At 68.4% G+C, this 13,352-nt stretch overlaps 2 protein-coding genes across 2 annotated transcripts; both read left to right on the forward strand.

Annotated features, from left to right (window-relative positions):
* The first annotated feature begins 658 nt into the window (after window positions 1–658).
* On the forward strand, window positions 659–8,008 carry TH (tyrosine hydroxylase). Its single transcript, XM_040466034.1, has 13 exons — window positions 659–762; window positions 2,070–2,282; window positions 3,274–3,448; window positions 3,662–3,750; window positions 4,159–4,226; window positions 4,524–4,574; window positions 4,959–5,104; window positions 5,185–5,320; window positions 5,465–5,534; window positions 6,142–6,198; window positions 6,442–6,537; window positions 6,666–6,799; window positions 7,621–8,008. The coding sequence occupies exons 1-13, from the start codon at window positions 673–675 to the stop codon at window positions 7,778–7,780; spliced, it is 1,485 nt and encodes a 494-aa protein (XP_040321968.1). The 5' UTR covers window positions 659–672; the 3' UTR covers window positions 7,781–8,008.
* A 2,209-nt stretch (window positions 8,009–10,217) lies between these two features.
* On the forward strand, window positions 10,218–11,154 carry INS (insulin). The gene is made up of 3 exons (XM_040466250.1): window positions 10,218–10,295; window positions 10,475–10,677; window positions 10,949–11,154. The coding sequence occupies exons 2-3, from the start codon at window positions 10,491–10,493 to the stop codon at window positions 11,092–11,094; spliced, it is 333 nt and encodes a 110-aa protein (XP_040322184.1). The 5' UTR covers window positions 10,218–10,295; window positions 10,475–10,490; the 3' UTR covers window positions 11,095–11,154.
* Window positions 11,155–13,352: the final 2,198 nt, after the last annotated feature.

The following is a 13,352-nucleotide window of genomic DNA, read 5'->3' on the forward strand; positions in this document are numbered from 1 at the left end:
AGGCCACAGAAACCACGGGGCAATCGATACAGACTTCCCTCACCCGGCTTCCCAGTGTCCTGACACTGGAGGGATGGGCCTTTCTGGAACACTCCAGGTATCACTGGCGGTGCCTGGGGATCTGGCCACAGGGACCTGGGACAAGGGACAGATGAGACTCCTGGTGGGACCCTGTTGGGAAATTTGGTGAAGAATCTTCGGGAAAAACAGATTGCCTCCCGACATCCTTCCGAGGTTTAGGTCCGGATTTCTCGTCTTGGGGGTTTCTGGGCCACCTGCCACCGAGGTGCGGGGTTTCGTGTCACGGGCGCTCTTGGGGGGCCCGGAATGGCACCTCCCTGTGTACCAGCCAGTCCCCCCACTGGGCGTGTGGAGCTAAGGGGGCCCCAGCTGTCCCCAGCCCTGCAGAGCCCTCCCGCCGGAGCCGAGATGATTCAGAGCGCGGGCCGCTGCCCTGCCGGGTGCCTGCGGCAGGGACGCAATTAGATTTAATGGGACAGAGCCCTTTCTCCTGCGCGACTCGGCTCCCGCCCACCGCCTCCCTCAGGCGGCAGGAGGGGAGGCGAGGAGGTGGGAGGTGGGGGGCCCACAGGGGCCTTGACGTCAGCTCGGCCTATAAGAGGCCGCCTGGCGGAGGGCCGTGGAGGTGAGCCCCGGACGGACGCCCGCACCATGCCCACTCCCAACGCCGCCTCGCCGCAGGCCAAGGGCTTCCGCAGGGCCGTCTCCGAGCTGGACGCCAAGCAGGCCGAAGCCATCATGGTAAGAGGCCGGAATGGGCCGGAAGCGCAGGCGTGTCCCCCGAAGGCCGGCAGGGGCCTCAGACTCAGGGTGCCCACAAAGCTGTGGCCCCAGGCGTGGTGCGCGTGTGACCGCGTCCCGGGCCCTGGCGGTGGCTCATGGTGGGAGGTGCTGGGCCAACAGGCACGGACCCCGGTTCCGAGCCCCAGGGTGGTCGGGGCTCCAGGGCGATTTCCCTCTGCCATGTCACCCGTCCCCCAGCCACGTGTCTGTGCCCGCGTGTGACCTCCTGTCCTGAATCCCACCTCCCCTGCCAGCAACCCCGGGCCCCCCTGGCCACCAGGATGGTCCCCAAGGCGTCAGCCACCACCCGAGGGCCCCCTGAGTTCGAGAGGTCTGTACTGGGGATTCTCACCGGGCCAGTACCTCCAGGACCCTCTCGGCCCGGAAGAGGGGCCTTCAGGGATGTCTCAGAACAGTCAGCTCCCCCAACGTTTCAAATAGGCTTTCGTGTTTCGACCTTTAAGGAAAATGGGCTTTGGGTTCTGGAAACGTGATTTGCAGGCGGCCACTGCACCCCCTCCCCCCGCCCCTTGCCCGGGTTCTCAGTGAGATGGCCTCCCCACCCAGGGAGGCCCGGGGACACCCCCAGCCCCCCCAGTTCTGTCCATCCCCCCGAGGTCAAGTGGGGACTCTCGAGGGGCTTCTCCTGCACCCTTACCACCACCATCCAAGACCCGATGGTACCAGAACCTTCCTGGAAGTTCAGCTCCAAGGGATGAGCCCCAGACATGCAGCTCCTCCCCCACACAGGCCTGGGGGCTCTGGTCTTGGGGACAGGCTGCAGCCCCGGGCATCTGGGTCCAGACGAAGGGCTAACTTTGGCCAGGTGTCCCTGTGCTGTGGGGAAGGGCCAGGAGGGGACCCTAAGGAGAGGTCATTCCGAGGGGCTGGCCTGGGGGGGGCCTCCCAGGAGCCAGACGTCACTTCCCTGCCCTCCCCAGCGCTCTGGCCGCTGTCTACCTCAGGGTCCTGAGTCACACCTCCTGTCGCCTCATCCCGTTAGGGCCTGGGGACAGAGGCAAGGCTGCCTGGGGGTGCCATGGGCTCATCCTCCTGCCACTCTGTGGCTGCTCATCTTCCTGGCTGCCCCCCACCACCCCCCCTCCACCATCCGGTGGGGACATAGGCGAGGCCTGGCCTGCCGGTCCCTCCCAAGTGCACAGCCTGTGCTGTGGCACCGTGGGTCAGAGCCTGGGACCGGGGGTGGCCCGAGGGCAGGGGGGTGGCCCGAGGGCAGGGGGAGCTGGTGCGCTCTCTGCCCGTAGTCCCCGCGCTTCATCGGGCGACGGCAGAGCCTCATCGAGGACGCTCGCAAGGAGCGAGAGAAGGCAGAGGCCGCGGGGGCCGCCTCCTCGGAGCCCGGGGACCCCCTGGAGACCACAGTGTTCAAGGAGAAGGACGGAAAGGCCACGCTCAACTTGATCTTCACCCTGCGGGGCGCCAAAGCCTCACTGTCCCGGGCCGTGAAGGCGTTCGAGGTGAGGGCAGCAGGTGACTGGTGTGACCAGTGTGGCTGGTGCGGACCTGGCTGTTTCAGGGGCCAGCCCCGGCTGCCCAGGCCACTGAGGGCAGGGGGGAGAGGGGGCTTTGCTCCCCCAGAGCTCTGGAGACCCCGTGGCCCTCACGGTACCCCCCATGATCTCAGGTACTCCCTGAGCCTGAGCCCTTGGGCGGAGGCCACCAAGCCCCGCTGCCCCTCCCAGCCCCGCCCCCATCCCCTCACACATGGGGTGAGCGGGTGTGGCTCATGGCAGGGCGGCCTGGACAGTAGGGTCCCCTCATAGCCTGCCCCTGATGGGCTTCGGCTAACGTGACAGCCGATTGCATCAGGTGCTGTGACCACAGCAGGCCGGGCGGGACGCTGGCCCTTGGCAGAAATGCCCAAATGATATTACAGCTGGCCTGTTCCAGCTCCTGGACGCCGTGTGGCCTGAGGGCCCGTCGAGACCCGTGTGCCTCGTTGCTGGGCAACGGGAGGTGGCGGTGGTGAGCAAGCCTTCCTGCCAGACCCCCAGGCTCTCAGCGGGCTTAGTCCGAGAGGGGGGCTGAGCCTCCTGGTCTGGTCACAGTGGGATCTAGGCCCCCCCCCCCCCAGCCCCTGGGTGCGGCCGGTGGCCAGTGGGCCCAGATGAGACCACCAGGGATGGCGGGACCTTCTGACCAGCGGCTGGGGACTCAGGCTGCTTGGGTGTGGCCGAGGCACACATCACGTCACCCACAACACTGGGTTCAGGGGCCGCGGTGACGACTCCCATCACACACACTGGTCAAAATGCAGTTCCCCAGCCACAGGCTCGGCCCAGGCCGCGTGTCCGACCTCAGTGTGGAGCACAGCATGGGCATCAGTGGCGGCAAAGGTCTAGGCGGGGCCTCCGGGCAGAGCCCGGGGCGGTTCCTCCTTCCCCTCTCCGCCTTCCTCTCCCTTCCTGTGTCTGTCTCTCTCCGTCTCTCTCTCCCTTGTTCCCTAAGACGTTTGAGGCCCAAATCCGGCACCTGGAGACCCGGCCGGCCCAGAGGCCGCGCGCAGGGGGCCCCCACCTGGAATACTTTGTGTGCTGTGAGGTGCCCAGCGTGGACCTGCCCGCCCTGCTCAGCTCCGTGCGCCGGGTGGCTGAGGACGTGCGGGGCGCCAGGGAGAACAAGGGTAAGGCTGCTTCCACTGCCCTTGAGGGCTACCCGTGACCTCGAGATGGGGGCAGAGAAGCTCCCGCAGGGGACCCCTGAGGTGACCGCACGTGCGGCCTGGGGGACCCCCTCCCCACTGGCTCGGGCCTCCTGCCCCTCTGGGACCCCCGAGAAAGCCCCGGGGGAGGCCCGACGCTCACACAGGCCTGTGTCCCTTCCGTCCTCCTCGAAGTCTTCTGGTTCCCAAGGAAAGTTTCCGAGCTGGACAAGTGCCACCACCTGGTCACCAAGTTTGACCCTGACCTGGACTTGGGTCACCCGGTGAGCTGCCGCCTCCCGGGGCCTCCTGTGTCCCCATACTCGTGGCCAGGGTGGTGGGTGTGGGCCCCAGGCCGACCCTGGATGGGGAGCCTGTCTGCTGCCCAGCTCCTGGCCAAACCACCGAGGCCTGGCTAAGAGCAGCCGCCAGGCACCTTCCGGTGCCTCGGCCATAGCGGGGCTGGTGGGCAGGGAGGGGTGGTGAGCAGAGAAGGGGGCCAGCGAGCTGGGGGCGGGGGGGTCGGTGGGCAGGGAGAGGGGTGACTGGTGGGGAGGGGCCCGGCTGGGCTGGAGGGTGCAGTGGGTGGGGAGAGGCGGGGCAGCAGGTGGGAGGAGGCGGTGGCAGGGAGGGAGGGGTCAGGTGGGGCGGGGCGGCGGGCAGCCTCCTGAGCGCGTCCGCTGTGCGGGCAGGGTTTCTCCGACCAGGCGTACCGGCAGCGCAGGAAGCTGATCGCCGAGATAGCCTTCCAGTACAAGCAGTAAGGACCCCTGGGGCCTCAACCCCAGGGACCCAGACCCTGTCCTGTAGCCTCACACTGGCACACTGGGGGAGGGGTGTCTTTGTGTCTTTGACCAACACTGTCACTGTGGTCACTGGCCTGGGCCCCCAAGTCACGTCGAGGAAACCAGGCAGCTTGCTGAGGCCACACGGCCAGCTGGGCGCCCAGCCCCAAGCCCCTCCTGTCTGCTCTCCACACGCCCTTCGCGAGGGGGCCCCGTTGACCTCCCCACACGCCCCCGAGGCGGCCCTGCTGACTGCACACCCCCCTCTGCAGTGGCGACCCCATTCCCCGTGTGGAGTACACGGCCGAGGAGATCGCCACCTGGTAAGACCCCGGTGCCCATCCCAGGGTGGAGGGGCAAAGAGGGCCAGGGGAAGACCCCCCCAAGTCCCCACGTGTGATGGCCAGGCCTGATTGTCGGTCTAGAGGGACAGGCTGGTGGTGGGTCAGGCCGTCCCCACGGCCTCTGTCCCTTGGAACCCCCCACAGCTGTGGGCAAAGGCCCCTCCCAGTGGCCAGGGTCTCCAGGGTCCAGCGAGAGGCCTGCAGTGGGGACCCCCCCCCCGCCCCCACCGTGGAGCCTGCCGAAGGCAGAGCACAGTCAGGAGGGGAGGGGCTGGCATCCAGGTCGGGGGCAGGCCTGGCTGCCTGGGGACGTGGGGCACCACAGCCAGGCCTGAGACCCCCGCCTGAGACCCCCGCCTGCAGGAAGGAGGTCTACACCACCCTCAAGGGCCTCTACGTCACTCACGCCTGCCGGGAATACCTGGAGGCTTTCCAGCTGCTGGAGCGTTTCAGTGGGTACCGGGAGGACAGCATCCCTCAGCTGGAAGACGTGTCCCGCTTCCTGAAGGGTGCGCGGGCCGCGGGGAGAGGCGCGGAGGAGGGAGGCGCCCACCCTGCCCGGCGCCCTGACCGGCCGGGGTCCTTGCAGAGCGGACAGGCTTCCAGCTGCGGCCCGTGGCCGGCCTGCTGTCCGCCCGGGACTTCCTGGCCAGCCTGGCCTTCCGAGTGTTCCAGTGCACCCAGTACATCCGACACGCCTCCTCGCCCATGCACTCCCCGGAGCCGTGAGTGTGCACCTGCACCGGGCCCTGCCCCTGCCGCCCAGCCTCCCCACGCGGGGCCGGCAGAGAGGGAGGGGGCCGGGGGCGGGCAGCCGGGCCCCTGGACGCCCCCCCCCCCCAGCACCGCCCCTCTCCCCACCCCCACAGGGACTGCTGCCACGAGCTGCTGGGGCACGTGCCCATGCTGGCCGACCGCACCTTCGCTCAGTTCTCCCAGGTTTGTGCCCCAGGCCCCAGGCCGGGGACCCGCCGGGCTGAGGGCTGGGGTGCGTGCTGCCTGAGCCTCAGCGCCCTGCCCGAGTCCCTCTGTGGCTGGACGGTGCCCGCTTGGGCCCATGAGGCTTCAGGGAGAGGCATCGTCCTGGAAGAGAGGGGTGGTTGAGCCGCACTGGCTGCACTTAGACCTGTTCTGGGCAAACCGCTTATAAAAATGAGGAGGCGTTGGCGGGCCTGGCGCAGGGGGCCGGTGGGCGGATTCCCACGGCCTGTGCTGCCACCTGCTGGCTGCTTCCTGAAGAGACGTCTTGGGCCCTCGATTGATCCTGGGAGGGTCCCTGCATCCCAGGAGGGCCCCCCACATCTGCATACCTATGGGGTCCTCTCCATCTTGGGAGGGGCCCTGTATACCTGGAGGACCTTTGCATCTTGGGAAGATGCCCCATCCCAGGAGGCTCCCCGGATCCTGGGAGGGTCCCCGACTCCCCAGAGGGTCCTTGTGTCCTAGCTGGTGTCCAGGAGGCCCCTGGGGTGTCCTCGCCCCACGCAGGCGCCCGTGCAGTGTTGGGCCGAGCCTCTCCCCTCTCAGCCTCCCCTTTCCTCCACAGGACATCGGGCTCGCGTCCTTGGGGGCTTCCGACGAGGAGATTGAGAAGCTGTCCACGGTGGGCGCCTTCCCCTGCAGGGCCTTGGGGGGCTGGCCCCAGGGTGCCTGGCTTCAGGGCAGGGCCCCCCCCCCACCTGGGCCTGGGCCCCCACTTCTGTCCGGGGAGTGTCACCTTTATGCTGTAACCTCGCCAGAGTCTGGCCGGGCTCTGCCCTGGGTGGGGGGTGCCCCAGGCCCGAGGGTAGGTGGGCCGCGGTGTGGGCAGCGGCTGCCTCTGCCAACGCTGTGCCCGTCCCGCCAGCTGTACTGGTTCACGGTGGAGTTCGGGCTGTGCAAACAGAATGGGGAGGTGAAGGCCTACGGTGCTGGACTGCTGTCCTCCTACGGGGAGCTCCTGGTGAGGCCACCCCACCGGGGGACCCTGCCCCACCCACATGGCCTCCAGGCCTTGGGAGGACCCCCCGGGGAGGGGGACGCGGCGGGCCAGGGTGGGGGGGGGCCCGTGACCCTGCGGCCTCCCCCCAGCACTCTCTGTCTGAGGAGCCCGAGATCCGGGCCTTCGACCCGGATGCTGCAGCCGTACAGCCTTACCAGGACCAGACTTACCAGCCCGTCTACTTCGTGTCCGAGAGTTTCAGCGACGCCAAGGACAAACTCAGGTGCCCGGGCCCCCCAGGTGCCCCCAGACAGGGCGAGCCTGCAGCAGGCCCGGGCCTGTGAACCCACTGTGCACACCCTTCCCACAGTAGGACCCCCAACCAAAAAGTCCAGGGAGGGGGAGAACTGCTGGTGGCCAGGTCAAGGCCACGTGTTGGGAGGCAGAGTGTGACCTTTGTAAGAAGGATGTGTGGGGTCCTTCCCAGCCTCTAAGCAGCTGGTGCCATGGGGTGGGACAGAGGAGAGGGGCGGGGGCAGCTGAAGGCCGGTGTGGAAAGCCTGGGGGGCCTGGAGGGAGCAGGCACTTCCGGGGAGGGGGGCTGAGGGCACGTGACCACTGGCGTCTGGGCAAGAGGGCAAAGCCTGAGATGCGTCCCACCTGCTCATCCTTGGAGAGGGTCTTATTTTCGAGTCAGGGGAAACTGAGGCCCAGGGGCGGTGTGTTCAGAGTGGAGGTGGGGGGAGGGCTGGATCCCAGAAGCAAGCATAGGACCAGCAACAGAACTGGGGCTCTGCATAGCACACGGCCCGGGGAAGGCCGCCTGGAGGAGGTGTGGGGAGGGATGGGGGTCTGGCAGAGATCTGCCTGGAACAGGCCTGTCCCTCCCCTGTCCCTCCCCCTGCAGTAGGCTCGGTCCCCCATCTTGTCCGAGCAGTTGGTCACGCGGAGAGTTTTGGGGGGTGCAGGCAGCTCTCGCCCTGCGGGGATGAAGGAGGCCGTCTCCTGGAGGCCGCAGACTCTGCCCCTGCTCCTCCCCGTCTCCCCAGGGTCCCCTGAGTCCCCGCCAGGTGACCCAGGGTCCATACCCACTGCCCTCCCTAGGAACTATGCTTCCCGCATCCAGCGCCCCTTCTCCGTGAAGTTTGACCCGTACACGCTGGCCATCGACGTGCTGGACAGTCCCCATGCCATCCGGCGCTCCCTGCAGGGCGTCCAGGACGAGCTGCACACCCTCACCCATGCGCTGAGCGCCATCGGCTAGTACAGCGGGAGAGACCCTTCCCCCGCCTCCCCCGGCCCCTGCCCAAGCGAGGGGCTGGGTCCCCGGGCAGCCCCAGAGCCCGCTGGAGACCGTCCCTGCTGGAGGGCACCCCGCTGACCCCCGCCCCACTGCTTCCCCGCTCGGCCTGCGGGCGTCCTTGTCCCGCCAGTGACGCTGCGCGCTGCCCGCTCCCGATCTCAATAAAGGAGAGAACCCCTCTGAGCACCTCCCCGGCCTCCACGTCTGAGTGCTGGGCTCCGGGGCCGTGACAGTGTGCTGGGGACCTCACACCCTGCTCCTGGCCTTGCTCTAGGGTTTCACCTCTGTACTCCGCCTCCTCCGAGACCTCACCAGGCAGCCCAGGCCAGGCAGGAGACCCCTCTGTGCCTGGATGCCCGGCTCACCCCAGAAGACCAGCCTGTGCTGAGCATCCCCCCCCCCCCCCCCCCCCCGGCAGCGCGGGGGGGCCGAGGGGGTCCTGGCTGAGCCTCTTCATCTCAGCACTGTGGCAGCATGGGGGCGGGGCCGGGAGGGGCGGTCCCTGGGGTGGGGGCAGGGCTCACAGCTGTGCGGTCGTTGGGGGGGGGGTGCGCTCTCCGAGGCAGGCCTGCAGGCCGGGCCTTTGCCACAAGCTTCGTGTCCCCCCTAGGAGGAGGACAGGGGCCCCACCCCCATAGAGCAGGGCCTGGGAATTGTCCCCAGAATGTATGTTGACGGAGTGCTCAGTTGAGCTGCTTCCCAGATGACCTCTCTGGGCCTGCGTCCCCGGCAACACGCCTGGGGCTGGATTCCAAGCTCTGCAAGTTGCCCCTCCACTCACTCGAGGGGTCTGGACATGACCTTCCGGCTCGGACCCCCAGCATTCCCCACGGCTGGCCCAGCCCAGGGTGACCCCTCCCACCCCTACCCCTGGTCCTTGGAGAGAGCGGCCTGGGGGCTTCCCGGGAGACACCAGCCAGTCTCCCCAGGCCCTACTCACTCCTGGCGGCCCCTCACCACCACACACCTCCAGGGCCCTCCCTGGCTTTGAGCTCTCAGGACGGCAGGCCTGGCAAACCCCGACTCATCTGTCAAAGGCCTCGAGGCAAAGCCCTCTGCCCCAAGCCCTCCGTGGGGGTCTGTCCATCCCTCATCTGTGGCTTAAGCACCTTGTCTGTGCCCAGGTCTCCCTTACCCCAGTGGGGCCATTTCTGACGGCCGTGAGCCCTGGGGAAGGGCTGAGGGCCAGCCCCGGCCCCCTCCAGCCCTACCGGCCCCTGGGCTGTGCCCTCTCACCTGGCTTTAGCTCCACCCACCCCATGTCCTGCATAGTCCTCTCAAGAGACCCCCCCCCCCCGACCTTCCCTGCTGTGTGGCGGCCTTGGGGGTCATAGCGGGCACCGCCTCAGCATGGCCTGGGCAGAAGTGGCAGTGGGGAAGGTGCCCTTGAGAGCGGGCATCCAGCCTGCAGAGAGTCCCGCATGGGGGGCGGGGCTGAGCTCGGAGCAGGTGGCCAGCCCCTTCGTGGTCCCCTGGCTGCTCCAGGGGTGCACAGCAGGACGTCCTGGGCAGGGGGTCTCGGTATTTCCCAGGCTGGAGAGTGGGGTCCATGCTGGGGGTGCGGGTGGGTGCAGGACATCCCCACCCCTCCTGTCCCTTTGGTCTGAGGCAAGAGGAGGAGGCAGGCTGAGCTCCTTTCTCAGCTGGAAAGGGCCCACAGACTCTGGGGTGCCCAGAGAGGGTTGCAGGTGGCAGGGGGAGGGGAGAGGGTCCTGGCCTGCCTCCTAGTCCTGTCCGGGGGGCTGGGGAGCACCAAGGGACCCAAACCGTGTGGCGGCCAACGGGGCTGATGGTCTGAAAAGGGTCAGCATGGGGAAGACGGGCAGGGGCTCCAGAAACAGGGGTGGGCATCCAGAGGATACGTGGGTGGGTCATGTGGGGCCCCACACAGAGGCCTAGCCCCAGAGTCCACACGGTGGCTGGTCCCCAAGCTCAACTCTCCCTGCGGCACCCCAGGGTGCTGGGGGGTGGGGTGGGTCTCAGCGAGGCTTCTATGCTGAGGTAGGGGTAGGGCCGTGAGCAGGGAGGGGATATTCCCCCATGCACCACCCAAGGGGCCCAGGAGGAAGACTGGAAACTGTGGCACGGGCCCAGGGTCCAGGCAGAATCCCCCTCCCCGGGGCCCCCACTCCCCTGGACTAATGTGGAAAATGTGGCTCAGGCGAGGCCTGGGTGGGGCTCTGCTCCTGGGGAGACGTTGGCCCCCAGCTGTGAGCAGCCATCAGGCCCCTCGTTAAGACTCTAATGACCCCGTGGCCTGAGAGGTGCTGACGACCAAGGAGCTGTTCCCGCGGACCCAGCACCGGGGAAATGGTCCAGAAATTGCAGCCTCAGCCCCAGGCCACCTGCCCCTGTCACCGGGGGGGGGGGGGGGCGATGGGCCAGGCGGTGGGGTCGGGAGCTATAAAGCCAGCAGGGCCCAGCAGCCAGCAGCCCCCACCGGGACCACCTGCACCCTGACACGGACGGCAAGCAGGTCTGTCCCCACGGGCTCTCCGTCAGCTGAGTCCAGGGTGTCGGGGCCCCGGGCCCGGGCTCTCGAGCCGGCGGGAGGACGAGGGCTCCCAGCACAGAGCATCTGGGGGGCGAGCGCAGGGCGGGGGTCCTGGGTGTGGCGCGTGCCCCTCGCCGGCCTCAACCCTGCCCATCCCCCAGGTCACTGTCCCCCGCCATGGCCCTGTGGACGCGCCTCCTGCCCCTGCTGGTGTTGCTGTCCCTCTGGACCCCTGCCCCGACCCGAGCCTTCGTCAACCAGCACCTGTGCGGCTCCCACCTGGTGGAGGCGCTGTACCTGGTGTGCGGGGAGCGCGGCTTCTTCTACACGCCCAAGGCCCGCCGGGAGGCGGAGGACCTTCAGGGTGAGCCCCCGCTGCCCCCGCTAACCCCACCCCGGCTTCCCGCCCGGCGCCCCGGGAGAATCGGGCCGGAGTTTCCCTGGTCACATTTCCCCTGGTCACATCCCGAAAGGCCATCGTCGGGCACCAAGGGCCCCCGTGTGGGCTCCTGCCCTGGCCCTGCCCTGCGGCCCGGGAGCCTGCGGCGGGGTGGGCGCCCCACGGCCGTCACGCGGGCAGGCAGGCAGGAGGCTCGGTCTGTCCCTGAGCGGCCGTCCGCCTTGCTGTCCCGCAGGGAAGGACGCGGAGCTAGGGGAGGCGCCTGGCGCGGGCGGCCTGCAGCCCTCGGCCCTGGAGGCGCCCCTGCAGAAGCGGGGCATCGTGGAGCAATGCTGTGCCAGTGTCTGCTCGCTGTACCAGCTGGAGCATTACTGCAACTAGAGGGCGCCCGGAGCCCGCCGCCCCTGAGCCCCAACCCGTCCAATAAACCCTTGAACGAGCCCCGCTCGCGTGGTCTGTGTGGCACGGGGGCTGAGGTGTTGGCCGGGGGCCGGGGCGGGGGGGGGGGCCCGCAGAGACCCCCTTCCTCCTCTGTCTACGCGGGTCCCTCCGCGCTTTCCCCACGCCCACCGGGCACGGGCAGGCTCCTGTCTGCCCGCCCCCCGCTGCCCTGGGCACCCTCCCCCCCCCCTCGCCCCCATCCCTGGCTGCTTCAAGACAAGACAGAGAAGGGTTTGGGGGGCCCTGGGGGCCGGCTGGGAGCTGGGTCCCTTAATTCAAAAGCCTTGAGCTCTCAGGGCCCCCAGAGAGCTTTCCAAGGAAAGAGAATGAGAACATTCCAGCCGCTTCTCCCCACCTAGCCGTGCGGGCTCTACGTTTAGTGTTTTTTCTGATGGAAGCCCTTGGAAAGGTGGGTGGGGGAGGGGGTCCTGCAGGGGCAGGGGACAGAGAAGGGCACAAGAGGCTGTCCGGGGCTGGCCTTTCTCAGGGCCCCTCCACCACCCGGCTCTGGGCCGGACCGGGGCAGCTTCAGCCCCAGCGCAGACCGAGCCAGAGGAAGTCCTGGAGGAATCAGGAGAAGCCCCACGGCACCCCTTGAGCTGACGGATGGACTCAGACCCCGCGGGCACTGGGCAGGGCCCTCAGACTTAGCGCGCAGCAGCATCCCGGCTGTGGCCCCCCAAGACTGCAGCCCACAGGGCCAGGGTCAGGGCCGGTCTCCCTGCCACCCTGTGGCCCTCTCCTCCTGCTCAGCAGCCCCAGACCCGGCGCTCAGTCCCAGAAGTGCCATCGGGCCTAAGGAGGAGGTCACTTGGGGGTCGGGTCTTCAGGGGTTCACACCCCTCCTCCTCCGGTGTGGGTCCGTTGGGCACACCGCCCAAGCCGCCACCTGGAATGCCAGGGAGCCTGGGGGCTGTCTGGGCTGGCTGTGGCCGGGGAGGTCAGCGGGTGACCCTGGCTGCACAAAAGCCTGGCCAGCCTGCCGGCCGCCCAAGCCAAACCAATCTGCACCTTTCCTCAGGCTCCGCCCGGGGCCGGAGCTTGGGATGGCTGGGCCCTGGGGCCGGGCGCCCAGGCCCCCCGAGGCTGCAGACCGCTCAGAGGTGGCCTCGGAGCCCAAAGTAGATCCTCTTGCTGGGACCTGGCTGTCCGGCCAGACTGCCCGCAGCCCCGGGGCTCCCTGCAGGGCCTCCCACTCCCCATGACAACATCAACACCCCCAGAGCTGTGGCCGTCCCCAGCTAGCCCCGCCCCTGGAGCGGACGGCTGGACACTGGACCCGGAAGAGGGGGGGGGGACTGTGCATGGGAACAGCAGGTGGCCCCATCCACAGGGACAGAGGCAGGGGCGTCCTGCAGAAGTTGAGGTACGTAAGTGCCTGTGGCCTGGGCTGGGAGCGGCTGGGATTGGAAGTAGGCTGGTGGGGTCAGGGTGTCCTGGAGGCAGCAGTTAGCTAAGCCTGTGTCCCCGCAAGACCCTGGAAAATGGCCCAGGTGTCCCCCCCACCCCCCACCTGCGGCCCACAGGTGCCGGAAAACTCCGTGGAGGGGAGCGCAGGAGCCCTTTAGGGCCCAGGGATACATGGGGCCATCCCAGCTGGGGGGGGGGACTCCCAGCATAGCTGGTCTTGGGTGTAGCTGGGGCCACAGGGGAGGGTCCACGTTCACGGGGTGGGAAAGACCGCCCGCCCGTGAGACCCGGTCGTGGTCGGAGGCCACCCTCGGCCCTGCTACCGGGGCAGGGCCCTCCTGGTGAGCCTTTCCCCCCAGCCCCCAGCCGACCATGGCTGTGATCTTGGGAAGGTGCGTGGGACCCTCTCCAGAGCCCCTCCACAAACAGCTCATGGAGGCAGGGAGAAGGGAGGCAGGGAGATGCCCAAGGTCATCAGGGTCTCAGGTGGCAGAGGAGAGGTCAGACCCAGTCTCCTGCTTGGCACCACCCTGGGCACTGGACCTCAGATGCCCCTGCTCCTTGGGGACCCCAGGTCACCCCATGGCAGCCAAGCCCCAGGCCATGCCTCTGCCACCCCATCCGGGCCATGCTCCGCCCCTTCTGGGAAACAGGAGGACAATCGTCCCGTGTCCTCAGACCCTGCCTGCCCTTGGAACCTGGGCTTCCCTCGCCCATGGGGCTGGCAGTGGTGTTGGCCACACCCAGCCCTGCGTGTCACCTGGCATGGGGGGCAGGAGTCCAAATGT

The sequence above is a fragment of the Herpailurus yagouaroundi genome, unplaced genomic scaffold, assembly GCF_014898765.1.
Source record: "Herpailurus yagouaroundi ecotype Mexico unplaced genomic scaffold, PumYag 569, whole genome shotgun sequence".
Lineage (NCBI taxonomy): Eukaryota > Metazoa > Chordata > Mammalia > Carnivora > Felidae > Herpailurus > Herpailurus yagouaroundi.

What these genes read in the sequence shown, in the direction of transcription:
- INS (XM_040466250.1), top strand. Translation starts at nt 10,491, where the DNA reads ATGGCCCTGTGGACGCGCCTCCTGCCCCTGCTGGTGTTGCTGTCCCTC. An exon ending in GGAGGCGGAGGACCTTCAGG is followed by an intron (nt 10,678 to 10,948) that starts GTGAGCCCCCGC and finishes GCTGTCCCGCAG; the next exon opens with GGAAGGACGCGGAGCTAGGG.
- TH (XM_040466034.1), top strand. Translation starts at nt 673, where the DNA reads ATGCCCACTCCCAACGCCGCCTCGCCGCAGGCCAAGGGCTTCCGCAGG. An exon ending in AGCAGGCCGAAGCCATCATG is followed by an intron (nt 763 to 2,069) that starts GTAAGAGGCCGG and finishes CTCTGCCCGTAG; the next exon opens with TCCCCGCGCTTCATCGGGCG. An exon ending in GGGCCGTGAAGGCGTTCGAG is followed by an intron (nt 2,283 to 3,273) that starts GTGAGGGCAGCA and finishes TTGTTCCCTAAG; the next exon opens with ACGTTTGAGGCCCAAATCCG.